This window comes from Nerophis lumbriciformis, linkage group LG30, assembly GCF_033978685.3.
Source record: "Nerophis lumbriciformis linkage group LG30, RoL_Nlum_v2.1, whole genome shotgun sequence".
NCBI lineage: Eukaryota > Metazoa > Chordata > Actinopteri > Syngnathiformes > Syngnathidae > Nerophis > Nerophis lumbriciformis.
In genome coordinates, this window is record NC_084577.2 from 7,812,321 (window position 1) to 7,840,086 (window position 27,766).

The 27,766-nt window shown below is 40.0% G+C and overlaps 1 protein-coding gene across 1 annotated transcript in view; it reads right to left on the bottom strand.

The window, feature by feature from the left end:
* Positions 1-3,079: 3,079 nt before the first annotated feature.
* Positions 3,080-27,766, bottom strand: part of lrrc75a (leucine rich repeat containing 75A) — a 97,622-nt gene continuing 72,935 nt past the window's right edge. The window contains exons 3-5 of the mRNA XM_061925459.2: positions 27,152-27,264; positions 9,453-9,726; positions 3,080-4,124 (exon numbers count right to left, since the gene is read on the bottom strand). Of these exons, the coding sequence (XP_061781443.2) occupies positions 3,537-4,124; positions 9,453-9,726; positions 27,152-27,264 (975 nt within the window). The 3' untranslated portion in view covers positions 3,080-3,536. The remainder of the gene's footprint in view (positions 4,125-9,452; positions 9,727-27,151; positions 27,265-27,766) is intronic.

Here is a 27,766-nt window from a genome sequence, read left to right on the forward strand (position 1 = left end):
GTCTTTGTTCAATTCTGTATGAAAACAGAAACCCGTAAGTAGCTGTCTTTTTACACATGACTTTTGCATGTGACTTGCTACCCTTGTGTGTGCGTGCAGCAATCTGTACAAACGGATATTTTTTTTACACACACACACAAATCACAACACAGACGCAAATCTAAACACAGACATATTAGAACACGGACACGCGGACCTAATTACTAGGGGTGCACAAAAAAAAAAAATTTCACATCTTAATCGTGATTCTTATTCATGCTGGTTCTGAATTGATTCATAATTTTCAAAATCAATAAAAAAAAATACTGGATATATATATATATATATATATATATATATATATATATATATATATATATATATATATATATACATACACACACATATATATATCTACACAATATTCCTTTAATGAATATACATATAAAAAAATAAAAATAAAATAAATATACATTTTTTTAATTATATAATAATTTATTTATTTATTTATTTATTTTTGGATGGCCTAAAACTTATTTTTTTAAATTAATTATTGTAAAAAAATAATATATATATATATATATATATATATATATATATATATATATATATATATATATATATATATATATATATATCTACACAATATTTCTTTAATGAATATACATATAAAAAAATAAAAATAAAATAAATATAAAAAAAATTAAATTATATATATATATATATATATATATTATATTGATATATTTATTTTAAAAAAAATTAATTATATATATATATATATATATATATATATATATATATATATATATATATATATATATATATATATAAATAAAATTTAATTTTTTTATACATTTTTTTTTTCATATTTATATTCATTAAAGGAATATTGTGTAGATATATATATATATATATATTTTTACAATAATTAATTAAAAAAAAAAATGTTTTAGGCCATCTCCATGCAACCAAAAGAAGCTTTTGTAATCTGTAACCTGTTTTACAAAATATGTTATTATAGTTATCTTACCAAATAATACATTTCAAGAATCAATTGTGAATCGAATCTTCACCCCAGGAATCGGATCAAAGATTGACACCTCTAATGGTAACACACACAGAGATTGAGATACACACACTTGCAAATTGTTTTTCTACAATAATACTTCCATATAGAATGCCCTATTTAAATAATGCTATATTTTTGTATGTTGTCATGTAATATACATGTTTCACACTACAAACAGTTAAACAATTGAATGTCCAATTTATAAGGTTATGGATTCATGTGAATATGTCGAACATCAAGTGCCACAAGGTATGCTGGGAGAGCTTTCGGTTTCCCAGAAAAAAACAACAACCTATGAATCATACATTTAATTGTTTGTAGTGTGAAACATTTACAACACATTAATTGACAAAATACAAACATTTTTTGTTTTATTTAGTGTAATTGTACTAACATAAAAAGAGTCTTTCATTGTGCAATTACATTTCCACATTTCTTTGATTCATATGCATGCGCAGATGCAGTGAGGGCATTATTTCCAATAGGGAGCATGTCTCGCAAGAACACCGGCATTAAATGAGATTGTGCAGACGCTAGAAAACGCCGTGTTGTTTTTCCATAAATCATCCAGTAGCTCAAAGTGGAATTGTTGGCTATACGATATTGTTATTGTTCTATTTCAGTCCTAATAGGCTGACACTCTCACCTAGGATCGTCTGTCACAAATCGCCTCCTTTGTCACTACAATGATGGCAGCCATTTGTGCACAACTGTGCCAGTTTGCACATATCTTCCAAACATGTTAAATATGAATAAATAAAACACTTTTAGGTTTGATAATTCCTAGTATTTAGCATGTTATAATAATCTGCATATATTCTGGATATACAGGAAGACAAAAACGCAATATTGATTGCGCTCGCTATTTTGTGTATTTATAAATAATACACGCAAACCTTTAGTAGATCAGGCCCGAAATGTGCAAATTCAACAAGTTTAGAATCGCGCACATTTATTTTGTTAAGATTTATACCTGAAAAATGTATCATTTACTCTCATTTTTTTATTAATTATGCTTGATTTCCTATTGAGACTCACTCTTGTGCAACCCTTTCATTACATGTATTAATTAGCTAGTACCCACTAATCTATTGACATTACTTTCTGCCTCTTCCAATGCATCTGATTAACACGGGAGGCAATTTAAACATTCCTCCTATGGCTAAGGCATTTTTAAAGAGCTTGCGTTTGTATTTGATGCTCATATTCTGTTTTTTACAGACCCACAGTTCTAACCATTATTGGCACATGTTACAGGCACCCGAAGGTCTTATAGTGGAACCCGTTCATGTCGGTGCCTCTCGGACTGACTGACGCTGACATAAGTGGCTGACGATATAACCAAAATTGAAACCAAGACAAGGCACTGCTTGGATAATTGCAAGGACAATGCGAATGAGCGATACAAAAAGGCTTTTTGACCTATAGAAGTATGTTGAGATGGTTTTCATTATTACCGTATTTTTCGGACTATAAGTCGCAGTTTTTTTCATAGTTTGGCCGGGGGTGCGACTTATACTCAGGAGCGACTTATGTGTGAAATTATTAACACATTACCGTAAAAGATCAAATAATATTATTTAGCTCATTCACGTAAGAGACTAGACGTATAAGATTTCATGGGATTTAGCGATTAGGAGTGACAGATTGTTTGGTAAATGTATAGCATGTTCTATATGTTATAGTTATTTGAATGACTCTTACCATAATATGTTACGTTAACATACCAGGCACGTTCTCAGTTGGTTATTTGTGCGTCATATAACGTACACTTATTCAGCCTGTTGTTCACTATTCTTTATTTATTTTAAATTGCCTTTTAAATGTCTATTCACGGTGTTGGATTTTATCAAATAAATTTCCCCCAAAAATGCGACTTATACTCCAGTGCAACTTATATATGTTTTTTTTCCTTCTTTGTTATGCATTTTCGGCAGGTGCGACTTATACTCCGAAAAATACGGTGTTTTAAATCTTCTGTTTTCATATGACATTTTTGAATCTTATCCAACAGAGCTGCTGCTGAAATTTCATTTATAAAGCTTTTATACATGTGTAAAGTCTTCTGCAAAATATAATTAAATGCTGCATTTTGTTACAATCCAAGCTAACATTGCCATCCTTTTATTTTGAAACTGACTTTGCACTGAACAGGAAGTCAGCGTGCTCGTTTTAATGACGTGACACTAGACAGCAGTGACGTCAGTTTTAGCTGGCACTTTCTCGTTCAGAGTCGTTCCACATGGACGGTTTTGTCGACGTAAAGGTGAACGACTTAAGCGGGTTCCACTGCGCAGCCATTAGTAGAGGCTTCTTACCAAACCAAAGAGCATCATTACGTTGTTTCTTTATGCACCAGCACGGCCATCCTTTGATTCACCAATAGTTTGTCACCTTGGTTCGGCTGGCTAAATCCGACTGGTTGAAGTCTTGCCTCAGTACAGGAGAACAAATAATTCAAGCAGAGAGGCAAAATGAGCAGCACTCAGGTCAAGTGCTGTGTTTTGTCAGTCCTATTATCAAAGCCCTCCTCCTGTGCTCTCATTGGCTCAGCAGCAGCGGAGGAGTTTTGTGATTGGCTGGAGCAAGACAACTGAGAGGACCGGCTTTGTGTGTCGTCCTCATCGACTGCCATCACTGCCTTTTGGCCCGTCCTCTCGCTCTTCTGCACGTCTTCCTTCCCTGTCCTGCTCCTCCCTTTCCTCTGCTCCTCTACGGTCCACATGCTCTCGTCTTCGTCCTCCTTGCCGCGCACCTCCCGGTCAAAGTCCCGCAGCTCCTCCATCATCTCCTCTATCTCCAGCTCGCCGTCCAGCTCCTCTTCCACCTCCGACGGCAGGTCAGCCATGCTCTCGGTCCTGTTGGTGTCGTCAGTCTCCTCGTCTTCCCCCATCCCTCTCAGCTTCTCGGGAGGATCGCTGGCCTGACTCTCTCCAAACTCCAGGATGGTGGGAAGGTTTCCCTGCTTAGGGCAACGCTTCCTCAGGCTGACCAGGAACGGCTGTGGCAGGGAGAAGATGTCCACGTTGTTGCCCAGGTCAATCCATGTAACACTTGGGAAACTGTTTGGGTCCTGCGGAGAAAAAGCCAGTTACAAAGTTGTTGCAAGCAAGCAAGACACAAACATGCATGTGTGAGCTAAGGGTTGGGCTAATAATCAAAACAACCATACAATCGCTCCTCCACCGATACATTTCACAAACTTTCATGATAGAAAATAGTGTTAAAATAGTTAGGGGTGAGTACCAAATTCGGTATTTTCAACATTTAACGACCAAATTCCTACCAGGTATCGATTCACGTAAAATGTAACGGTTTTGTTGCACGTCCGGTTGCAGATTCAACACCGGCTCAAGCACTTGGTGGGCAAACAGGTGTAATCATAGCGAACTGTCACCAGGCAATATTTCAATTGTACATGACAACAAAGCATGCACGCTGGATAGAAAGCGCTCACAAGTAGAGCTTCACTTTTCAAAATGCGCCAGCTCGATGCTAATTGGATATGCCATAGAGATGCAAAAGTATAGCATTAGCGATTTTACAGGATGATTTCAAAACCTCCAAATTTGGTAATCAAAAACTAAACTAAGATATACGTTGCAACCACTTGGTGTGTAATAAGTACGCATGGGTACCTTTCCCATTTGAATCGACGGCACCAATTTTTTAATACTTTTGTGTGTTCACAAGCGTGAAAATAATTTTTTTTGTTTTTGTTTTTTTTACTTAACATTTAAACAAAAACTGAGCTGTGCTGTACAGTTATCATGTATTTTTGACACTTTTGTGTCTCATTTGCAAGTACTGTACTGTACTGTATAGCAGACTTTGCATACAGGTGCAATTCCAAGACATTAGATGGCAGCCGTGTATAGACTAGACTACTGTCACGGCGCATGCGCAATCCCGCAGGTCATCTGCAGCAAGCTGTTTGCCGTCAACTCCGCTAGGGACACGCCCTTGCTCGCTCTGCACGCGTCGCGGCCACGCGCCTGCAAGGCTGCAGGCAATTCTCAATCTGCGGACCTGGGGCTGATGAAGACAGACGGCGTAAAGACCAGCGGACCCGAAGATCCAGTGCGGAACGTAGTTCACTCCCGTAGTAAGCGTCCCGTCTCTGGCTTCCCTCCCGCGTACTTGATCTATCTCTGTGCCTTTCCTGTTCCCGTGTCTTATGTTCTTTGTGTTTCCCGCAGTGCTTCCCCTGTCTCCCGTGATCAAGTTGTGTGCCTCCACTTCCCACTGTATTCCGGACTGCCTTCCTCGATTCTCGACCCCCGCTTGGACACGGACCTCGTTGCTTCTCACCAGCCCCCAACCGCTTGCCTGCCCACGGACTGCCTTCTCGCCTAACCCCTTCGGTCTGACGAAGGATTCATCCAACACGCACATACAACAAACTCTGGTAACAGATTCTACACATCGTCTTGCACCGGACACTTAGAGTAGCATACACATCCCACCTATTCATCAAGTTCAATTAACCAATTGAACTGATTTCTGCCGTGGTGTTGTCTCCTTCCCCCGCCGTAGGTAACAACTACAGTGTGTTGCCATAACCGGGAAGTAGTTTTTACCATTAAGGAGAATGTCCAAATCTTTTCTTTTGTTGAGCCCTACAAAGTGATTCAACTGTAAGTATGGTACCTATTTTCACACGATTGTAAAGTACATCTTAGTTATAGTTTTGATTACCAAATTTGGTAAAATCGCTAATGCTAATCATGTCTTTTGCAAGTCCAATGTAAATTAGCATCAAGCTAGTGCCTTTTGAAAAATGGAGCCCTACTGTACTTTTGAGCGCCTTCTTGCTTTGTTGGCATTGAAAACTGTAACATTACCTGAAGGCAGTGCAGCTGAGTAAACTTGACGGCTTGTTTCCTGGCCAAGTGCAGAGTCTGCATTGAGATGTGATGGCACCGTTACATTTTACATACCGCAAGTTACGGACTATAAACCGCTACTTTTTCCCTATGCTTTGACTCTTGTGGCCTATAACAGTGGTCCCCAACCTTTTTGTAACTGCGGACCGGTCAATGCTTGAAAATTTGTACCAAGGACCGGGGGATAATGGCATTTTTTTAATTTTTTTTTTGTCATAAAGAAATACAATCATGTGCTTACGGACTGTATCCCTGCAGACTGTATTGATACATATTGATATATAATGTACATATTGTGTTTTTATGTTGATTTAATAATAATAATTTTAAAAAAAATATATAAATATATATATATATATATATATATATATATATATATATATATATATATATATATATATATATTTCTTGTGCTGGCCGGTACCAATCAGTCCACGGACCAATACCGGGCCTATAAGACCGTGCGGCTAATTTATGGATGTTTCTTCGCTGTCAAAAAACTCCAAACAAGCAAATACATTGAGAAAGTGCTTTATTGTTTGTGCTATGGCGGCATCTTTTGGACGAGTTTCTCACTGCCGGTGCTGCAGTGTCCTTTCATTTAACAGTAGTGCTTTTATTTTTTTTCAACCGGAGTGCTGTTCAGTCATCTGTCCGTGCATAGTGTTTCTACTAGTGTGGATTCTTCATTCATCACTCCAAGCAACGTTTGTACGTTTGTAGGAGTGTTTTCATCATACTTGCCAACTTGAGACCTCGGAATTCGGGAGATGGGGGTGGGGTGTTAAGGTGGGGGTGGGGGTGTGGATTTGGTGGTAGCGGGGGGTGTATATTGTAGCGTCCCGGAAGAGTTAGTGCTGCAAGGGATTCTGGGTATTTGTTCTGTTGTGTTACGGTGCGGATGTTCTCCCGAAATGTGTTTGTCATTCTTGTTTGGTGTGGGTTCACAGTGTGGCGCATATTTGTAACAGTGTTAAAGTTGTTTATACGGCCACCCTCAGTGTGACCTGTATGGCTGTTGATCAAGTATGCCTTGCAGTCACTTATGTGTGTGTAAAAAACCGCATATATTATGTGACTGGGTCGACGCGCTGTTTGAATGGAGGAAAAGCGAACGCGACGACAAGTTGTAGAAGACGCTAAAGACAGTGTCTTTAAGGCACGCCCCCAATATTGTTGTCCGGGTGGAAATCGGGAGAATGGTTGCCCCGGGAGATTTTCGGGAGGGGTACTGAAATTCGGGAGTCTCCCGGGAAAATCGGGAGGGTTGGCAAGTATGGTTTTCATGCATATTTGTACATGCTACCATGATGTAATGATGCTAGCATTGTTAGCAATAGCTAATATGCTAACACAGTTACGAGCGTCTTGTGTTAGTATTACTAACTTACAAGGGCATTCTTTTTGTATTGTTTCAGTTTCACAAATTCCGCAGTAAATTCACCAAAACGTCACCGTGGAGTTATTTAGTCTGTTTAGCTGACTGGAGAGTTAGCCCCCGCAGCAAGTCGGTTCATGATGATGACTTCTGTTTTATTTGACCAGCAGTTTACAGGCATTGTTTTGAAACAATTAAGGTAAAGTAAACATTTACAGAATCTTTTGTGTAAAAAACTAATTTTGCAACGTACGTATATAATGTACCGTATTTTCCGCACTATAAGGCGCACCTAAAAACCACAAATTTTCTCAAAAGCTGACAGTGCGCCTTATAACCCGGTGCGCTTTATATATGGATAAATATTAAGATTCATTTTCATAAAGTTTAGGTCTCGCAACTACGGTAAACAGCCGCCATCTTTTTTCCCCGTAGAAGAAGCGCGCGGTGCATGCTGGGATATGTGACGTTTCATTTCCATTTGTGTGTTTATGTAAAGACCCCAAAATGGCTCCTATTAAGTGTGTTGTCTGTCTAATTATAAATAATGCAGACGAGGCGTGTTAACTGAGTTCTCAACGTTTACTCACAGCGTGCTCATAACCACATTCTAACTGCCAGCATACAACGCTTCTCAGGGCTACCGCGCATGCTCGTAACTATCGTTGCATGCTGGGTAGTGTAGTTGTTGTATTTGCTAGCTCATAACAGCACATTGAGAGACACGCTTACGCGCTTAATTCAATACTCGCCGTCATTCCGGGTGGATTGACAAAAGACCTCCAGCCGCTAGATATTGGTGTCAACAGGGCATTCGAAGCTAGACTGCTAACTGCGTGGGAACAGTGGACGACGAAGAAGCGCGCGGTGCATGCTGGGATATGTGACGTTTCATTTCCATTTGTGTGTTTATGTAAAGACCCCAAAATGGCTCCTATTAAGTGTGTTGTCTGTCTAATTATAAATAATGCAGACGAGGCGTGTTAACTGAGTTCTCAACGTTTACTCGCAGCGTGATCATAACCACATTCTAACTGCCAGCATACAACAACGCTTCTCAGGGCTACCGCGCATGCTCGTAACTATCGTTGCATGCTGGGTAGTGTAGTTGTTATATTTGCTAGCTCATAACAGCACATTGAGAGACACGCTTACGCGCTTAATTCAATACTCGCCGTCATTCCGGGTGGATTGACAAAAGACCTCCAGCCGCTAGATATTGGTGTCAACAGGGCATTCGAAGCTAGACTGCTAACTGCGTGGGAACAATGGATGACAGAAGGCGAACACACCTTCACTAAGACGAGGAGGCAGCGCCAGACGACGCCAACATCTGCCAGTGGATCGTAAATTTGCCCAACTTTTCACTTCGGATACCGAAGACGAAGGATTTACGAATGAAGAATAACTTCAGAAAGTGAGCGCTATGTTTATTTTGTGTGTTGTGACATTAACGTTCGAGCAACATTATGTTGCTATTGCTCTGCACTATTTTGAATTTTACTATGTTTGTGATTGCACATTTGCGTACATTTTGGGAGTGAACAGAGTTGTTAGAACGCTGGTTTTTAATATATTATTAAAGTTTGACTGACCTATCTGACTGTTTTTTTGACATTCCCTTTAGCGCAGCGTAGGCGCGGCTTATAGTCCAGGGCGGTTTATTGGTGGACAAAGTTATGAAATATGCCATTCATTGAAGGTGCGGCTAATAATCCGGTGCGCCTTATAGTGCGGAAAATACGGTATATGCGGTGTGGCTAATATATGGAACAATATTATTTTTCCCTTAAATGTTGTGGGTGCGGCTTAAATACGGGTGTGCTCTATAGTCCGGAAAAAACAGTAAATTAGTACCTGGTAATACCGACTGTATTCTGTTGTTAACTATAAAAGTACCGAATCGGGTACACATCCCCAGCCATATGTACAATACTTAAAGTATATTACACAACACACCTAGCACAAATTAAAATAAATGCATATTTGCAAATGAGACTTAGAAGTGTAAGAAAATAAGATACAACAACTGGACAACAAAAAGACAAAGGCTGGTGAGGATCCAGCACAAATTATTACAGGAGTGTAATAATCTCGGTTAGTATATAAAGACTTGATGTGACAACAATACAATGACCTTTAGGGCATCAGTTAGCTCCTTGAGAATAATCCTGGTCAGCCTATTTCCATTCAGTGCCAGCGTCTCCAGCCGAGGCAGGGCGGCGAGAGTGGGCAGGAGGAGGAGGAAGGCCTCATCGGTCAGCTCGGTGAACCCCAGCTCCAAACTGACCACGGTGGAAGAATGGTGTTGTAAATGTGCACATAGACGCTCCATGTCACGAGCAGCCAGAGGGATACCAGACAGATCCAACGCCCCGCTGGACGGAGGGGTGGACAACACTGCCTTTAGACTAGAAACACACATAAGATGAGTGATTGCATGTTCCTAGGTAAAACAACAACATAATGTTAGTGCTGAAGAAAAAATTAGTGTTTTAAAGGCCTACTGAAACCCACTACTTCCGACCACGCAGTCTGATAGTTTATATATCAATGATGAAATCTTAACATTGCAACACATGCCAATACGGCCGGGTTACCTTACTAAAGTGCAATTTAAATTTTGTGCGACATATCCTGCTGAAAACGTCTCGGTATGATGACGCCAGCGCGTGACGTCACGGATTGTAGAGGACATTTTGGGACAGCATGGTGGCCAGCTATTAAGTCGTCTGTTTCATCACAAAATTCCACAGTATTCTGGACATCTGTGTTGGTGAATCTTTTGCAATTTGTTCAATGAACAATGGAGACAGCAAAGAAGAAAGCTGTAGGAGGGAAGCGTTGTATTGCGGCCGACTTCTGCAACACAAACACGACCGGTGTTTCATTGTTTACATTCCCGAAAGATGACAGTCAATCTTTACCATTGGCCTGTGGAGAACTGGGACAACAGAGACTCTTACCAGGAGGACTTTGAGTTGGATACGCAGACACGGTACCGTGAGTACGCTTCCAAACATTTGATCGCTTGCCCGTACGTGCATGCCGCTATGTGCATGTCACGTACGTAACTTTGGGGACTTTGGGGGAAATATATGTGCTGTTTGAACTTTGGGGAGGTGAACGGTACTTTGGGCTGTGGGATTGAGTGTGTTGTGCAGGTGTTTGAGTTGTATTGGCGGGTTATATGGACGAGAGGGGGGAGGTGTTTGTTATGCGAGATTAATTTGTGGCATATTAAATATAAGCCTGGTTGGGTTGTGGCTAATAGAGTATATATACGTCTTGTGTTTATTTACTGTTTTAGTAAATAGCTGAATATCAGGTCCCACCCGCCTCTCACAGCATCTTCCCTATCTGAATCGCTCCCACTGCCCTCTAGTCCTTCACTCTCACTTTCCTCATCCACAAATCTTTCATCCTCGCTCAAATTAATGGGGAAATCGTCGCTTTCTCGGTCCGAATCGCTCTCGCTGCTGGTGGCCATGATTGTAAACAATGTGCGGATGTGAGGAGCTCCACAACCTGTGACGTCACGCTACTCGTCTGCTACTTCCGGTACAGGCAAGGCTTTTTTATCAGCGACCAAAAGTTGCGGACTTTATCGTCGATGTTCTCTACTAAATCCTTTAAGCAAAAATATGGCAATATCGCAAAATGATCAAGTATGACACATAGAATGGACCTGCTATCCCCGTTTAAATAAGAAAATCACATTTCAGTAGGCCTTTAAATTGAGTGCATAAATATTCAGTGCGGAAAAATTAAGTGTCGAAAAGTTTGCTGCTTTACTCACTTCTAAAGCAATCAATCCTGTCTCAAAACCAGCCAATGAGGTGTCAAGTTTGAAGTCACCTGACACGGGTCTTGCGAAATAGCATAAAAAAAGCAGTTAACTGGGCTACCTGGGCATAACGGCCAGTAACGTGGTGGGAGTGGAGCTGGACTCTCTGGCGGTGGTGTCAGAGGGGAGAATTCTAGCAAAGCTCCTAGTCCAGTGGTTCTTAACCCGGGTTCGATCGAACCCTAGGGGTTCGGTGAGTCGGCCTCAGGGGTTCGGCAGAGCCTCCGCCGCGGAGGTCAATATCAATAAATCAATCAATCAATGTTTATTTATATAGCCCTAAATCACAAGTGTCTCAAAGGGCTGCACAAGCCACGACGACATCCTCGGTTCAGAGCCCACAAAAGGGCAAGGAAAAACTAGTGGGATGTCAATGTGAATGACTATGAGAAACCTTGGAGAGGACCGCAGATGTGGGTGACCCTCCTCTCCTCTAGGGGTGACCGGAAGCAATGGACGTCGAGTGGGTCTAGCATAATATTGTGAAAGTCCAGTCCATAGTGGATCTAACATAATAGTGAGAGTCCAGTCCATAGTGGGGCCAACAGGAGACCATCCCGAGCGGAGACGGGTCAGCAGTGCAGAGATGTCCCCAACCGATGCACAGGCGAGCGGTCCACCCTGGGTCCCGACTCTGGACAGCCAGCACTTCATCCATGGCTAGACACACCCGACTCATCGTGTAAATAACGGCGTATTACGTATACCCCCAAACAATGTTCCCTCTAATTTTCCATCGGATTTACAGGTGTGTAATTTCTTGTGAGTTCATGCACTCTGTTGGTTTTGTTCTCTGAACAAGGTTATGTTCATGCACGGTTCATTTTGTGCACCAGTGAAAAAACATAACTTTGTTTTGAATTTTTAATTTGTTTTAATTTTTTTTTTCCACAAATGAAGGGTTCGGTGAATGCGCATATGGAACTGGTGGGGTTCGGTACCTCCAACAAGGTTAAGAACCACTGTCCTAGTCATTATGGACAACACCTCCCACCCACTACACTCGGACCTGGCGGAGAGAATGAGCACGTTCACATGTACTGTAAATGTATAATGTATTTATAATATTCACATGTGAATAATGATGTATAATAGACTGTATTTATATTATTCACATGTGAATAATGGACTGTATTTATATTATTCACATGTGAATAATGGTGTATAATAGACTGTATTTATATTATTCACATGTGAATAATGCTGTATAATAGACTGTATTTATATTATTCACATGTGAATAATGCTGTATAATAGACTGTATTTATATTATTCACATGTAAAAAAATACCTAAGTGTTTATTGTCTATTGTGAGCGAATTGTGGTGCTGAATTTCCCCCAGGGATCAATAAAGTACTTTCTATTCTATTCTATTCTATAATACAACATAATAAACACTTAAATGTGGCACACTGGATGTTTTCACACTACAGAAATGATTCCAATGGTTAGAATCTAAACTTTTGAGTGGCGTACGGTTTCTGCGTCATGATATGCAGCGAAACTGACTGTGATACACAACATGACCAGCAGATGGTGCTGGATAATGAAGTTCAGGTAAACGGTACAAGACGGCTACCTATATAGATCAGGGGTCCCCAAATTACAGCCCGCGGGCCAGATCCAGCCTGCCAGCGTCCACAATCCGGCCAGCATGAAGTCACAGGTTAAAAAATTTAAAAAAATAATTAATTTTTTAAATTATTATTTTTCTAAAAATCGGTCCTTTTTAATCAATTTTCTACCGCTTGTTACTCTCGGTGTCTCCAAGCCGCTCAGGCAAATCATCCATCCATCCATTTTCTACCGCTTGTCCCTTTTGTGGGGTCGCGGGCCTATCTCACCTGCATTCGGGCGGAAGGCAGGGTACACCATATTGTCTAAAAATGCATTTTTCCATAGATATCGTGACATCATCGCGCTCAGAATATATACACACACACACACACACACATATATATATATATATATATATATATATATATATATATATATATATATATATATATATATATATATATATATATATATATATATATATATATATATATATATTTACAACCCAAATTTAACCCAATGCGGCCCCTCGAGTCAAAAAGTTTGGGGAGCCCTGATATAGATACGCACGCACGCATGTACACACACACATATATATATTTTTTGCCGTGTTTGTTGCATCTTTGTTGCTCTTGCTGGATTATAAATACGTCGATCAAGGAGGTGGTCTGCAGTAGAGGAGCAACGTCATTAATATTTTTAATATTCAGTGTTTTATTGTTCATAGTTAATATTATACATCCCACATTATGTGTTTTCATGTACATTTGAGTGTCTTTTTCAGTAAAAAAAACCAACCTAAACAAACCATTGCAAAAACGGAATAAACTAGTTATTTTACTGAATTATATGACAGTCAAAAAGTACATAAAAATATGGACTGTGGGATTTACATTATAAATTATTAACAATAAAACACCGGATATTGAGAATATGTGTTGCGCTGCTGACCACCACCTTGATCGACATCTTTAATAATCGAGGAAAAACAACAAAGATGCAACTAACACGGTGACACATAAATGCAAATGGTAAAAAATATCCACATATTGGATATAATATAAATATTCTGTAGAACCTTTCTGTAGAATTCTGCCTCCGTCTGACACTCGCTGTTTGTTCTCCGAGCTTTGTATGTCACTCAAAAGTTCAGATTCTAACCATTGGAACCATTTCTATAGTTTGAAAACATCCAGCGGGCCGCATTTAAGTGTTTATTGTGTTGTATTATGCCCAGGTAGCCAAATTAACTGCTTTTTGTAAGTTGTTTCGCGAGACCCGTGTCACATGACTTTAATCTGGACACCTCATTGGCTAGTTCTGAGACTGGATCCATTGCTTTAGCCTTATTTTACTGGAAGTGAGTCTTGCTTTTTAAAGCAGGAAATTTTTCAGCACCAAACTTTTTTTTACACTGAATTTTTATACACTGAATTTTTATACAATACATTTTTATACACTGAATTTTTTTTACAATTTATTTGTATTAACTAATTTTTTTATACACTGGATTTGAAAACACTGAATTTTTTTCAAATGAAATTGTCAGCATAATCTGATGTAAAAAAAAAAAATTCAGTTCACAAAATTCAAACGCAAAAAATAAAAATAAAAAGCTTTCGTAATGAAGACACAAATTAACCTCCATAGACAGGAATTAAAAGAAAAAGGAGACAACTTCAGTGTCATATATAAAAATAAAAATTTAAATAAATAAATATTAACCAACTTCTCAATCCTAGGGGGTCATGACAAAAATAAAAGAGAAACTCTGTATTATATATTTAAAAATATATAATAACATTTATCGGTAAACATTTGAAACACATTTAATATATATAACACAAAAAAACGTAACTTAATTATAATTTTAATAATCACATTTAATATTCTTGTGTATATATAGAATTACATTTTTTTAAATAAATGATCTTAAAACATAATTGATTGTAATTTCATCAATGAATTACTAATTTGATTGTGGTATTTTGTCCAATGTACTGTATCTGTAGTAGATGTGTATATTAAATTATAAGTGAAATTGAAAATTTCCTAAAAAAGACCAACAGAAGCATGAGGAGTTCTGTGCAATTATGATACACCATTTGAACTTGTTGTATTAAGTAAGACGACTCCTAAAACTACGACTACTAACATTTGGCCTGCTGCCCGCCTTGGCACGCATATATGTGTCCTCTTTTTGGGATTTCAGAATATGGTCAGCCTAAGCTAGCTAGCTGTTCCTGTACTTGTTAAATGATTTTGGGGCCAATATCTCTAGCTATCTAGGTTTATGAACCACCACAGTCTCATAATGAACCGAAAATATTTCTCCGTTAGCCGTGATGCTAATTTTCTCTATGTTAAATCCCATTAATTTATGCTAACAGCGTTAGCGATCCGAATTTACCTTTTTTGTGATCTGTAATGTTCAACTAGCAAATACTAAATCAAAACGTGTAGTTTCCTCTGCCTTCTGTTCTGCTAGCCACTCTGTTGTCATACAAGAATGTAGGTTATAGTTTGATTTAGCATAATGATTGAGTGTTCATTTATTCATCTAGCCTATTTCTATTTATTTGTCCATCACTAACATATTTTTAAAGACTACTCCAATTGTTTAGCTGACTATTTATATCTGTGTGTGGTAGGGATGTCCCGATCCAGGTTTTAGCACTTCCGATCCGATACCAATGTTAGGGTGACCAGGTGTCCGGATTTAGGCCGGACAGTCCGGATTTTTAATGCCCTGTCCGGCGCAGCATCAAGCCGGACACGTATTTGTCCTCCTTTTTGAGGCACTAGGCTTGAAGAGCGGAGTTTTTTCATCTTTGCTGGGCTGCAGCGCAATAGCCAATCAAAGACCGTAAAAAATGCCCCCAACGCAGTAACATATCAAATGATTGGCTAAGAGCTGTGTCGGATACAAATCTGCTTATCATTGGTTAAAAAAGTAAACAGGGTCCATGTGCTGTTGCGGCATGACATTGACAGAAATTTAGCATCATGCCAAAACGCAAGACCTCGTTTAATTCTGAATGGATAAAAGAGAACGAATTTATAACGAAAAGCAGTCAAGACTCATTCCATGGCTTCTGCACACTTTGTCGATGTGATGTCGACGTAAGTAGTCAGGGGAATGCTGCAATTGAACGGCATGCGGGTACGGATAAACATAAAAGTAATAAACGTGCGGCAGGTACCTCTTCAATGAGGACATTTTTTCGTGAAGTTTCGTCGCCCCTGGATGACAAGATAACCGCTGCGGAGCTGTGAAAGGTGTACCATGCTGTAAAGCAGTGGTTCTCAAATGGGGGTACGCGTACCCCTGGGGGTATGTAATGTAATGTAAGTTCATAAACTGAACATCAAATCAAGTAGGCTATTCCATTCATTACCATAAAGCCAGAGTTTCCCCCATACCATGATGGTTTGACCCTCACTAAAATGTCTGTCAAAAAGAAGTGTGAAAAGAAATGCAACAATGCAATATTCAGTGTTGACAGCTAGATTTTTTGTAGACATGTTCCATAAATATTGATGTTAAAGATTTCTTTTTTTGTGAAGAAATGTTTAGAATTAAGTTCCTGAATCCAGGTGGATCTCTATTACAATCCCCAAAGAGGGCACTTTAAGTTGATGATTACTTCTATGTGTAGAAATCTTTATTTATAATTGAATCACTTGTTTATTTTTCAACAAGTTTTTAGTTATTTTATATATTTTTTTCCAAATAGTTCAAGAAAGACCACTACAAATTAGCAATATTTTGCACTGTTATACAATTTAATAAATCAGAAACTGATGACATAGTGCTGTATTTTACTTCTTTATCTCTTTTTTTCAACCAAAAATGCTTTGCTCTGATTAGGGGGTACTTGAATTAAAAACATGTTCACAGGGGGTACATCACTGAAAAAAGGGTTGAGAACCACTGCTGTAAAGCATCACCAGTCCTACAGAAGTTTAGACTACGGCATGAAAGTGGACAGGGAGATTTTCAGTGACTAGCCCACAGCTAAAGGGATGGCCTGTGGCCGAACAAAAGCCAAGGCATTGTGCGAGAACGTCATCGCTCACTATTCAGTACAGGAACATACCGACTACATAAAAGAAAACAACCTACCCTTTTCCGTGGCAACCGACGCCTCAAATAAAGGAACAAACAAGTGTTTTCCCATTGTGGTAAGGTATTTTCACTTTGATGAAGGCATCCAACATGTCCTGTTGGATTTTTATAGTGACAGCAACGAAACGTCAGAAGCCATAACAAACCAGCTGCTGGCAAAACTTGAGATGTCTGGCTTAGAGGTGAAAAACATGTCTGCATATGCAGCAGACAATGCCAGTGTCAATTGTGGCAAACATAACAGTGTATCAGAAGCTGAAACTGAGCCAAAAAGATGTGCTCCCTGCAAACTGTTTGGCCCATATTCTGCATAACGCAACCAGATATGCAGCAAGCAGCCTTGATGTTGATGTGGAAATTGTTTTGTGGCATTTTTCTTTTTATTATATATGTTAACTACATTTAAGTCCACACATGTTATGCTTTGTGGCACTCTGCACTTGAAAAGATTCATCTCAGTGGTCACTTTTTGAACACCACAATGTATTGAATAAATACAAATACTGTTAACAAACACTTGACTTTAATATTTTTTTCCTATTCAGCCACACAAACATCATCTTTAAACCACCCAAAATTGTACTATAAATAAGGTATACCAGAGTCCTATGTACACCATAGTAATTTATTGATATGCCGCATAATGTCCTCCTTTTTGGTGTCATGGAAATGGTCACCCTAACCAATGTTGTTTTTGCACTTCCGATCCGATACCGATACTGGCCGATACTGGCCTATCCGAGCATGTATTAAAGTTTAAAGTTATTTAGCCTACTTAGTTGTCAGATTCATGTTGAAAAGGGTTTTAGTACTCTTGATAACAACTAGCCAGCTGAATTAGGTGAGTTTGAATAATACACAATGGTTGGTAACAAGAAACTAACTGACCTGTTTATTCAAGGATAAACACAAAATAGACAAAATTATACATGACAAACAGAAATGGCATCATTGAACTAGGGCTGGGCGATATGGCCTTTTTTTAATATCGCGATATTTTAAGACCATATCGCGATACACGATATATATCTCGATATTTTGCCTTAGCCTTGAATGAACACTTGATGCATATAATCACAGCAGTATGATGATTCTATGTGTCTACATTAAAACAATATTCTTCATACTGCATTAATATATGCTACTTCAAAACTTTCATGCAGAGAAGGAAATTACAACTAAAAAAAAAATCACAATTTTTTCATACGGTGTTGATCTGGAAATGTTTGCCTCGGCATTTTGATGGTGTGGGCGTGTGGCACCGAATGGAGATGTTGACATGCAGAGTTTCAAACACACTTCATTCTCTAGCAGGGGACTTTTCAAATGATGCTACATATTAGCAGTAATGCTACTTTTTATAGCAACGCTTTTGCTCCACACTTGACAAATTACGGTTGTCTGTTCGACATATTCCCGCTTGAAGCCAAACCACCGCCAGACGATGGACCCCCTGCTGTTTTTTGGGGGAATTAATTCATTCTTCCTTCATTCGTATTACCACTCGCACGGCTGCGCTGGCATCACAGCTAACGTTAGCCATGCTAGGGACGGTGTGGCGAAGTTGGTAGAGTGGCCGTGCCAGCAATCGGAGTGTTGCTGGTTACTGGGATTCAATCCCCACCTTCTACCATCCTAGTCACGTCCGTTGTGTCCTTGGGCAAGACACTTCACCCCTTGCTCCTGATGGCTGCTGGTTAGCGCCTTGCATGGCAGCTCCCGCCATCAGTGTGTGAATGTGTGTATGAATGGGTGAATGTGGTAATACTGTCAAAGCGCTTTGAGTACCTTGAAAGTAGAAAAGCGCTATACAAGTATAACCCATTTATCATTTATTATTTATTTGCTACCTCTTTGCTGCGCGAGGGCGTATACGTATGTGACGTATGACGTGACAGTATGTGAAGTGTGTAAGAAGGTGCGCTTGCTGTCTGTGAGAAGGAGACACAGGAAAGAGTGGGAAGAGCCTGTCGTGTAATGCCAGCAGCTAAAAGGAACTGCATGAGAAGGTATACTCCAATCTCACCATATAGTCATTTTCTATATCGCACAAAGACAGCTGACATTTTTACCCTTAACTTTTAATTCACATGGCCGTGTTAAAGGTTAGGACACAGACCTGTGGATGTGTTGAAGGTGTGCTGGAAAATGCGGAACGGAAATTAGGGAGCAGCAAAAAAGTGGAATGTATTATTTAAATCAGTGTGTTGGAAAACACGGACCGGAATTTAAAAAAAATTAAAATTCTGGATCGGCATTTTCCCATGCCTTGCCGATACGCATTTGTTGGCAAATATCGGCGGCCGATCCGATATTTGGATCGGATCAGCCGCCAAGTGTGTGGCATTGCATTAGTGTTTTACAAGAATAAATAAACACAACCAGAATAATGGCACGTACACCATCTGATGTGTGGAGACATATAACCCCAACCTATGTAGGCGGAAAGGCTGTGTACATTTGCAAATACTGTGCAAAGAGCTACGTCAAAAATGCCACAAAGATGCAGCAGCATATAGACGAGTGCCCAATAATATATAATTATTGTAATTCCCCATCAATTCCCATATATTCCCATTAATTCCCATGGACGGTGTCCAACTTTGAATAATCAAAACATTTTCAATATTTCCAAACTTCCCGAGCTTAACTTCCCGTGGCAAGTTTCTGGAAAGTTTCCGGAAATTTACTGGAAACTTTCCACCCCTTTGCAACCCTAGTTATGAATAAGGCCTGTTTAATTTAAAAGCACTGCATTCCTGCGCTCCAAATGAACACCCTCTCTGATGATGCATTGCTGTGTGGCACACACAAAAGTGCTTTCATCAAATACACTAGAGTCTGGAATCTTCCATCTCTTCCTAGCATGGCCCAAAACCGGTCAATCTTTGCTTCCTGAGGAAGATCTTCACTGCCAAGCACTTAGTAGTCCACTACTTCTTCACGGAGGCTATCCAGGTCCAATCGCAGCTGCGGCTTGGAACTTATAAGCGTATTTATTCATCTTACTCGTCGTCGGCATCGCCATGGCTGTATCTTCCTCGTTCTTCTGCTTCGTCTCCTTGTTGTGTGCGCAGTTGTGCACTGCACTCTCTAAAAGCCCTAGATGTTATTGTCACATATGCATGTACAGTAGATGGCAGTATTGTCCTGTTTAAGAGTGTCACAACATTGCTGTTTACGGCAGACAAACTGCTTTACGGTAGACAAAAACGTGACTGCTGTTGTTGTGTGTTGTTACCGCGCTGAGAGGACGTTAATGAAACAACCTAACAATAAACCCACATAAGAAACCAAGAACTCGCCCTCGATCATTCTACAGTTATAACGTGATTGGGCAGGCACGCTGTTTATATCGTGGGAAAGCGGACGTGAATACAGGCTGTCCTCACTCAGGTCCGCATGGAGCTGGAGGGGGCGTGGCCTCCAGCTCCGCCTGAATTTCGGGGGATTTTCAGGAGAAAATTTGTCCCGGGAGGTTTTCGGGAGAGGATCTGAATTTCGGGAGTCTCCCGGAAAAACCAGGAGGGTTGGCAAGTATGGTTACGACACAATTACAAAACTACTGTGAATATTTATTACTAATGATGAATTTGGCTTCACTTGAGCAATTTTCATCACTCAAAGACAAGTCAGCCTCCGCGAGGTCATATCATACCAAGCTTATGAAACTGCTCTCAACAGGAGCAGATGGTCTATACTAGTGTGATTTTCCAATAACACATGCTTGTACTGTGATTGCGTTGATAAAACAGAGCAGAGTACAGCATACTGTATATTATATATTCTCTATTAAAAACTAAGTCGAAGGCAATAAGAGCAAAGAGTATTGCAGGCATACCGAGTCAGTGTGAGACTGCTAATATAAATCTGGAAGTAAGGCAACCATGGCCCGCCAGACAGCAGGTGGCAGACATATCGACAGACAAGCACCCAGAAAGACAGGTCACTGCCAAACTGACAATAAAAGAACCGTTTTAATATAGACATATAACAACATCTCCATCCAATTTCTTCTGCTTACCCCGATGTTTGAGAGTGTGTTTATTGTCCACACCAAAAATGTGAAGAAAATCTACAAATTGTAATTGTGAAAAAATTACTAACAAATTATCAATATTCAATTTACCTATACTCGTCTGGCTCCTGGTAGATCTTCCTAAGACAAACAATTAGGGGTTGCTGTTGTTTTTTGATATTGATTGCTAGTAGCTAGCAGCTACACAACAGCAAAGCACACAAGCTGAGACATACGTAACAAGTGTCCTTAATTGAACAATATGGCAGTCTAAAACACCGCTTTTGTCAATTTTAACAGATGTCAAATAATTATATTTGCATATTACTTACAGATACAAAGTCTCCAAGGCAGAAGCTGATTATAAAGTATCCAGTAACAAATGTGTCCACATTATTCAATGTACTGTAATGACCTTAACCTAAATAATTATTGTGACCACTAGATGTTGCCAAAAAACAAAACAATTACCCCTTCACTTCAACCTAAAGCCAGCATAAGTCCATTCCAGACAGTTAATAATAAATAGGTTAGTGTTTGTCATACCTACCAATGTTCTCTGTTTCAGTAAATTCACTTAATCAGACCTTTTCTAATATTATATTTCCTAGTATATTTTGTAGCCAAAATACCGTATTTTTCAGACTATAAGTCGCAGTTTTTTTCATAGTTTGGCCGGGTGTGCGACTTATACTCAGGAGCGACTTATGTGTGAAATGATTAACACATTACCGTAAAATATCAAATAATTATTTAGCTCATTCACGTAAGAGACTAGACGTATAAGATTTCATGGGATTTAGCGATTAGGAGTGACAGATTGTTTGGTAAACGTATAGCATGTTCTATATGTTATAGTTATTTGAATGACTCTTACCATAATATGTTACGTTAACCAGTGTTGGGACTAACGCGTTACAAAGTAACGCGTTACTGTAACGCCGTTAGTTTCGGCGGTAACTAGTAATCTAACGCGTTATTTTTTTTTATTCAGTAATTTAGTTACCGTTACTACATGATGCGTTACTGCGTTATTTTACGTTACTTTTGATGTAGTATCGGCTAGAAACAGAAGCGCTGCGGTGTCGTTCTTCTGAATCTTCCTCTGTCACAAGCCGGAGAGAAGAAAAGAGTCGCGGTCTATGTGTGTGTGGGTGTGGGGAAAAAAAGTTGTTGGCACGTTCAGTCCACACACAGCGTGGTCATGGCGAGCGGAGTAACGGAGGAGCTTGAACGCCCCCGCCATTGAATCGGTGTGTTTATAAGTGCAGACTCGGTTGTGCAAAACGAGGGTTTTAAACACATGCTGAACGTGCTTGAACCACGTTACGACATCCCGTCGCACACCCACTTCAGCAATAAGATTGTGCCAGATCTTTATGAGCAGGAGAAGAAAAAAGTTGTGGATGAACTATCCCGAGCATCATCTGTTGCGCTCATGACAGACGGGTGGACATCCAGGGGAACTATAAGCGCTCACTTCATCACAGCAGACTGGGAGATGAGAAGACACGCCCCCTCTATGAGAGTCACCTTGCGCAGGTACTGACACAAGCAGTGGAAGACTGGAAGATAAAGATATCCCAGTCACACGTGATAATGCCAAAAATCAAATAATTACAGAGAATGAGGCAGGACTGGGACCACAGATAGGTGCTTTGCACATGTAGTGAATTTGGCATCACAGAAGGGAATCTCAGTCAATAGGATGGAGTGCCTCTTTGGGAGGATCAGGAAGGTTTCTTACTTCCACCCAAGCACAACAGCTGCTCATGTGCTTAAGACAAAGCAAGAAATGCTAAAGCTGCCTGCTCATACACGATGTCCCAACGAGGTGGAACTCCACTTATGATATGTTGGAGCAGCAGGCAGCTATATACTCTACATTGACCCACAACACCCTGAAGACAAATGTCACCTTGTCTGATGATGATGTGAGAGTGGCAGGTGAGGTCCTCCAGGTGCTTAAACCCCTCAAAAGTGTTCCATCTCTACTGAGCACTGAAACTTCACCATCTGTGTCAATGATCCTGCCACTGAAAACAAGTATTCTACAATCCATGGCTCCAAGTGTGGAAGACAGCAGCATCACTCCAGATGTCAGGCTTTATGTTTCAAGGAAGATGATGTGCCTTCTTATGTTGCACTTTAACTTGTTTTTTATTCATGGTCATTGGTCCAAGTTTAAAGAAAGGAGGAATGCCTTTTTATGTTGCACTGTTTTTCATTAATTATGTTAAAAGGAAAATAAAAATGTATGTCAAGTTGATCAACAGATTGTATTATTCTCCAGTGCAATAACAGTACTGAAATGAAGGCAAAAAGGGCATTAATGGGAGCTTTAAAAAAAAAAGAAGAAAAAAAGAAGTAACTAAATAGTTACTTTTCACAGTAACGCATTACTTTTTGGTGTAAGTAACTGAGTTAGTAACTGTTTTACTTTTGAAATAAAGTAACTAGTAACTGTAACTAGTTACTGGTTTTCAGTAACTAACCCAACACTGACGTTAACATACCAGGCACGTTCTCAGTTGGTTATTTACTGTATGTGTCATATAACGTACACTTATTCAGCCTGTTGTTCACTATTCTTTATTTATTTTAAATTGCCTTTCTAATGTCTATTCTTGGTGTTGGGTTTTATCAAATACATTTCCCCAAAAAATGCGACTTATACTCCAGTGTGACTTATATATGTTTTTTTCCTTCTTTATGATGCATTTTCGGCCGGTGCGACTTATACTCCGGAGAGACTTATAGTCCAAAAAATACGGTAATAAAAGTATGTATGATTTGTGCTGATATCTTATCGGACAGATACCGGTATTGGCTACCACTCATGGCTACAATATCGGTATTGTCAGTGGCAGACTGGCCGTTAGGCAAACACAGGCAGTTGTCTTGGGCTCGAGAGTTCCAGGGGCCCTAAAATATCTTATAAAAAATAATTAATAAAGTTACAGAGAGGCACTTTTTAATAAGTCAACAGTCTTCTCGCGTTCAAAAACGGCCACCGTCAATAGCTCTCTTTTTCCCACGAGTCACACACTTACGGCCTTTACAACAACAGCACTATGCGTCATATCTGGTCCAACTGTGCCAATACAATAATAATCACAGAAAAATGGCAAACACATTATAACATTTTGATTAATGTTCCTAACTTCCTATCAATTACAGTAAACGCGTTGTGATCAGTGATGCTCATTGCGCAGTTTGCCTCGCTTTAATGTGCAACACTCACGGTAGTTTCTAATAATATGATCAATTACCATGATCTGTTTGTTATGTGGAGGGCCCCAATTACTGGGATTGCCCTGGGCCCCCAAATGACTGAATATGTCCCTCGGTGTCGTATCGGAAATGAAAAAGTTGCAAATTCGGATATCCATAGTAACAATATCAAGAAAATAATACAATTACAGTCGTCCCTCGATACATCGCGCTTCACCACATTGCTGATTTTTTGGGGGGTATTCAAATCATTTTTAAAAGTATATTCTACAATTGTTTGGTCCGAAATTCAATATCCATCCATCCATCCATCTTCAACCGCTTATCCGGAATCGGGTCGCGGGGACAACAGCTCCAGCAGAGACCCCCAGACTTCCCTCTCCAGAGCAACATTAGCGACTTCCTCCTGGGGAATCCCGAAGCGTTCCCAGGCAAGAGAGGAGATGTAATCCCCCCATCTGGTCCTTGGCCTGCCGCGGGGTCTCCTCCCAGTTGGACGTGCAACGAGGACCTCCCTAGGGAGACGCTCGTGATGCCCGAACCACCTAAGCTGGTTCCTTTCCAAGCGAAGGAGCAGCAGCTCTACTCCGAGTCTCTCTCGGGTGACTGAACTTCTCACCCTATCTCTAAGGGAGATGCCAGCCACCCTTCTGAGGAAACTAATTTCGGCCGCTTGTATCAGCGATCTTATTCTTTCGGTCATTACCCACACTTCATGACCATAGGTGAGAGTAGGAATGTAGATAGCTCGGTAGACCGAGAGCTTTGCCTTCTGGCTCAGCTCTCGTTTTGTCACAACATTGCGGCAGAGAGACTGCAATACTGCCCCAGCTGCTCCGATTGATTTCCTTCTCCATCTTTCCCTCACTCGTGAACTAGACACTAGATACTTAAACTCCTCCACCTGGGACAGAGTCTCGTCCCCTACCTGGACTGTACAAACCATCGGTTTCCTGCTGAGAACCATGGCCTCAGATTTGGAGATGCTGATCCTCATTCCAGCCGCTGAACACTCGGCTGCGAACCGATCCAGTGAGAGCTGAAGGTCACGAACCGAAGGTGCCATCAGGACCACATCATCTGCAAACAGCAGTGACGCAACCTTTAGCCCCCCGAGACGTATACCCTCTCCGCCATGGCCACGACTCTGCCTAGAAATCCTGTCCATGAAAATCACTAACAGGATAGGTGACAGAGCGCAGCCCTGGCGGAGACCAACCCCCACTGGAAACGGATCCGACTTACATCCAAGCACCCGGACACAACTCTCGCTTTGGTTGTACAGAGATTGAAATTCAACATTTTCAAGTAAAACATGGCCAGATCAACTAATTATATCAATACTACAATAGTATTGACCTCTCGAGGAGACCAAAACAATCGGAGTGCGCTGCTCAGTATCTTGGTCACTGGTTGAATCAGCCTCAGGCAACATGACTGAATTGGATTAAAAGAGTGTAAAGGTGTTAAAGGGTGTTATTTCATGTCTAAGGGGCTCTCATAATGTTGAATATGTTATTTAGAAAGTCATAAACCGTTTTTTTAAATTATTGTAGCAATGAAATGATTTGATTTACAATGAATGATTCCTTTCTTTCTCAGCTCTCGTTAACATGGGCAACATTGCCTGAAATAAATGTTGCTCACGGTTTAGAATAACTTTGTATTATATATATGGTTCCATTGTCTCAGGGCGTTCAATCGTTCGCAAATGGGACTGCAAACAAGCAGTCCAGTTGCGAACGATTGAACGCCCTGAGATGACAATGACCTGGATGAATGAGAACCTTCATTGGTATATTTCCATCGCCAATCGATTATTGGCAGCGTGTCATTTATCCGCTATCTGTCAATAGGACTTGATGCTTTGATATATTCTGTAAGTTAAAAATAGAGTATATATACACTTTATTTTGATATAAAAACAAATATCGTATTTTTGGGTCTATACGGCGCACTGAAAATCCTTTTATTTTCTCAAAAACTGACAGCGCGCCTTCTAACCCGGAGCGCCTAATGTATGTATTGATTCTGGTTGTCCTTACAGACCTCATATCAATTTTATGTGGTACAAGGTGGCAGTCACACATAAGAGATACATTTGGACTGCAAGTTGACCCCTGTCAATTACCTGTAAGCAAGCAAGACCAAAACTTTGACGTTTTACTGAGAATATAGAACATTACACATGGCGCTTGATGGATGCATTACGGCTCCCATAGTCAGACGTACTTTGCTTCAACAAATGGGTATTATTATGGTGTGTGTATAAGGAACTCAAAGTGTCACCGATTAGGAGACATTATCTGGCGTTTTGTTTCGAAACATTATGCAAAACCAATTTTTCTTCCCTTTTGGTACATGTGCTGTGTATTTGGAATCTGCATAAATCACAAAAATTTGTGCGCGTCTGCCATCAGTCCGCCCCATAGTCAATAAACTCCTTTTTCTCGATCCTCTTGTTGTAGGGCATTTATACTCTGCTGTTGCCATTTATAACACAAACTAGCATACAGTTCTAACTTCTATCTGTCAGTAGACTCACTATGAGAGCGCTAAAATCGACAACAAAAGATGACAGGGAGAAGACGCAGTCGACGTGGAGCCACGTAAATAAGACCTGAAGAAACGGTCAGAAAATGGCTAGAAACTGTCTGTAAAACATAATCTATGCAAAATGTCGACCAAAAACACCATTACATTTTATGTAGACAACAAGGGAGTGTTTTAAATGTGAAAAAAAAAATCCTTATACCACCCGTTTAATACGGTGCACCTTATGTAAGAAAATAAACTTGCATAGAGCCGTTCATTGACAGAGCGTTTTATATGGTCCTAAAAATACAGTGTTATGTACATGTACATGTACATGTAATAAATACATTTTAAAAAAAGAATACTTTTTCCATTATTGTACAATACATGCATTTTTGTCTTTAGACTTTATCATGAACCCCTGTACAACAAATGTATGGAAGACAAGCCAGACAAAAGGACAGAGTAAAGAGGACAGTGATTCATGTTATTCAAATGACACATCAATTACTCACCAGGCTTGAGGTTTCCTCTTGAGCAGCCCTTGTCTCCTCCACTGAGAGTGGGGGCTGAGATGGTAGGTCAGCTGACGGCAGACTTTTTCCATCGCCCCCAAAGATTCTCTCTCCTGTTGGGCACACCATCAGGGAGAACAGAAGGGTGAGACAAAATCCTATTGGTTTTTCTAACTCGAAACTTCTAACTCCACATACCATCACATCTGACCTTATCGCCATAATCTGTAATAATTATTAGGGGCGTAACGGTATTTACTAGAGGTGCGAGAGTTGATATTTGCCTTTTTTTTTTACTGATCTTTATAGCAGCTCTGTGTCCCAGTGTTGACAAGGATGAAGATTGTACTCACATTAAGGATTCTTTAAAAAGGGATGCACGCTCAGAGACACAATTACATTTCCTGATTCCTTGTTCCACCCATGCTTGAGTTGTATGAATTCCAGGAGGGTGCGTGTCTAGCCAGAACACTGGCTCAAATTTGAGATTGTGTCGTCAATCTTTTTCTGATGTAATAATCGTCACTGCTATGGCGGAAAATAAAGCTTCAATGTAAAATATTGGTGATCAATTCAGATGTCGATACTATCGATACCTAGTATAGTATTAGTATA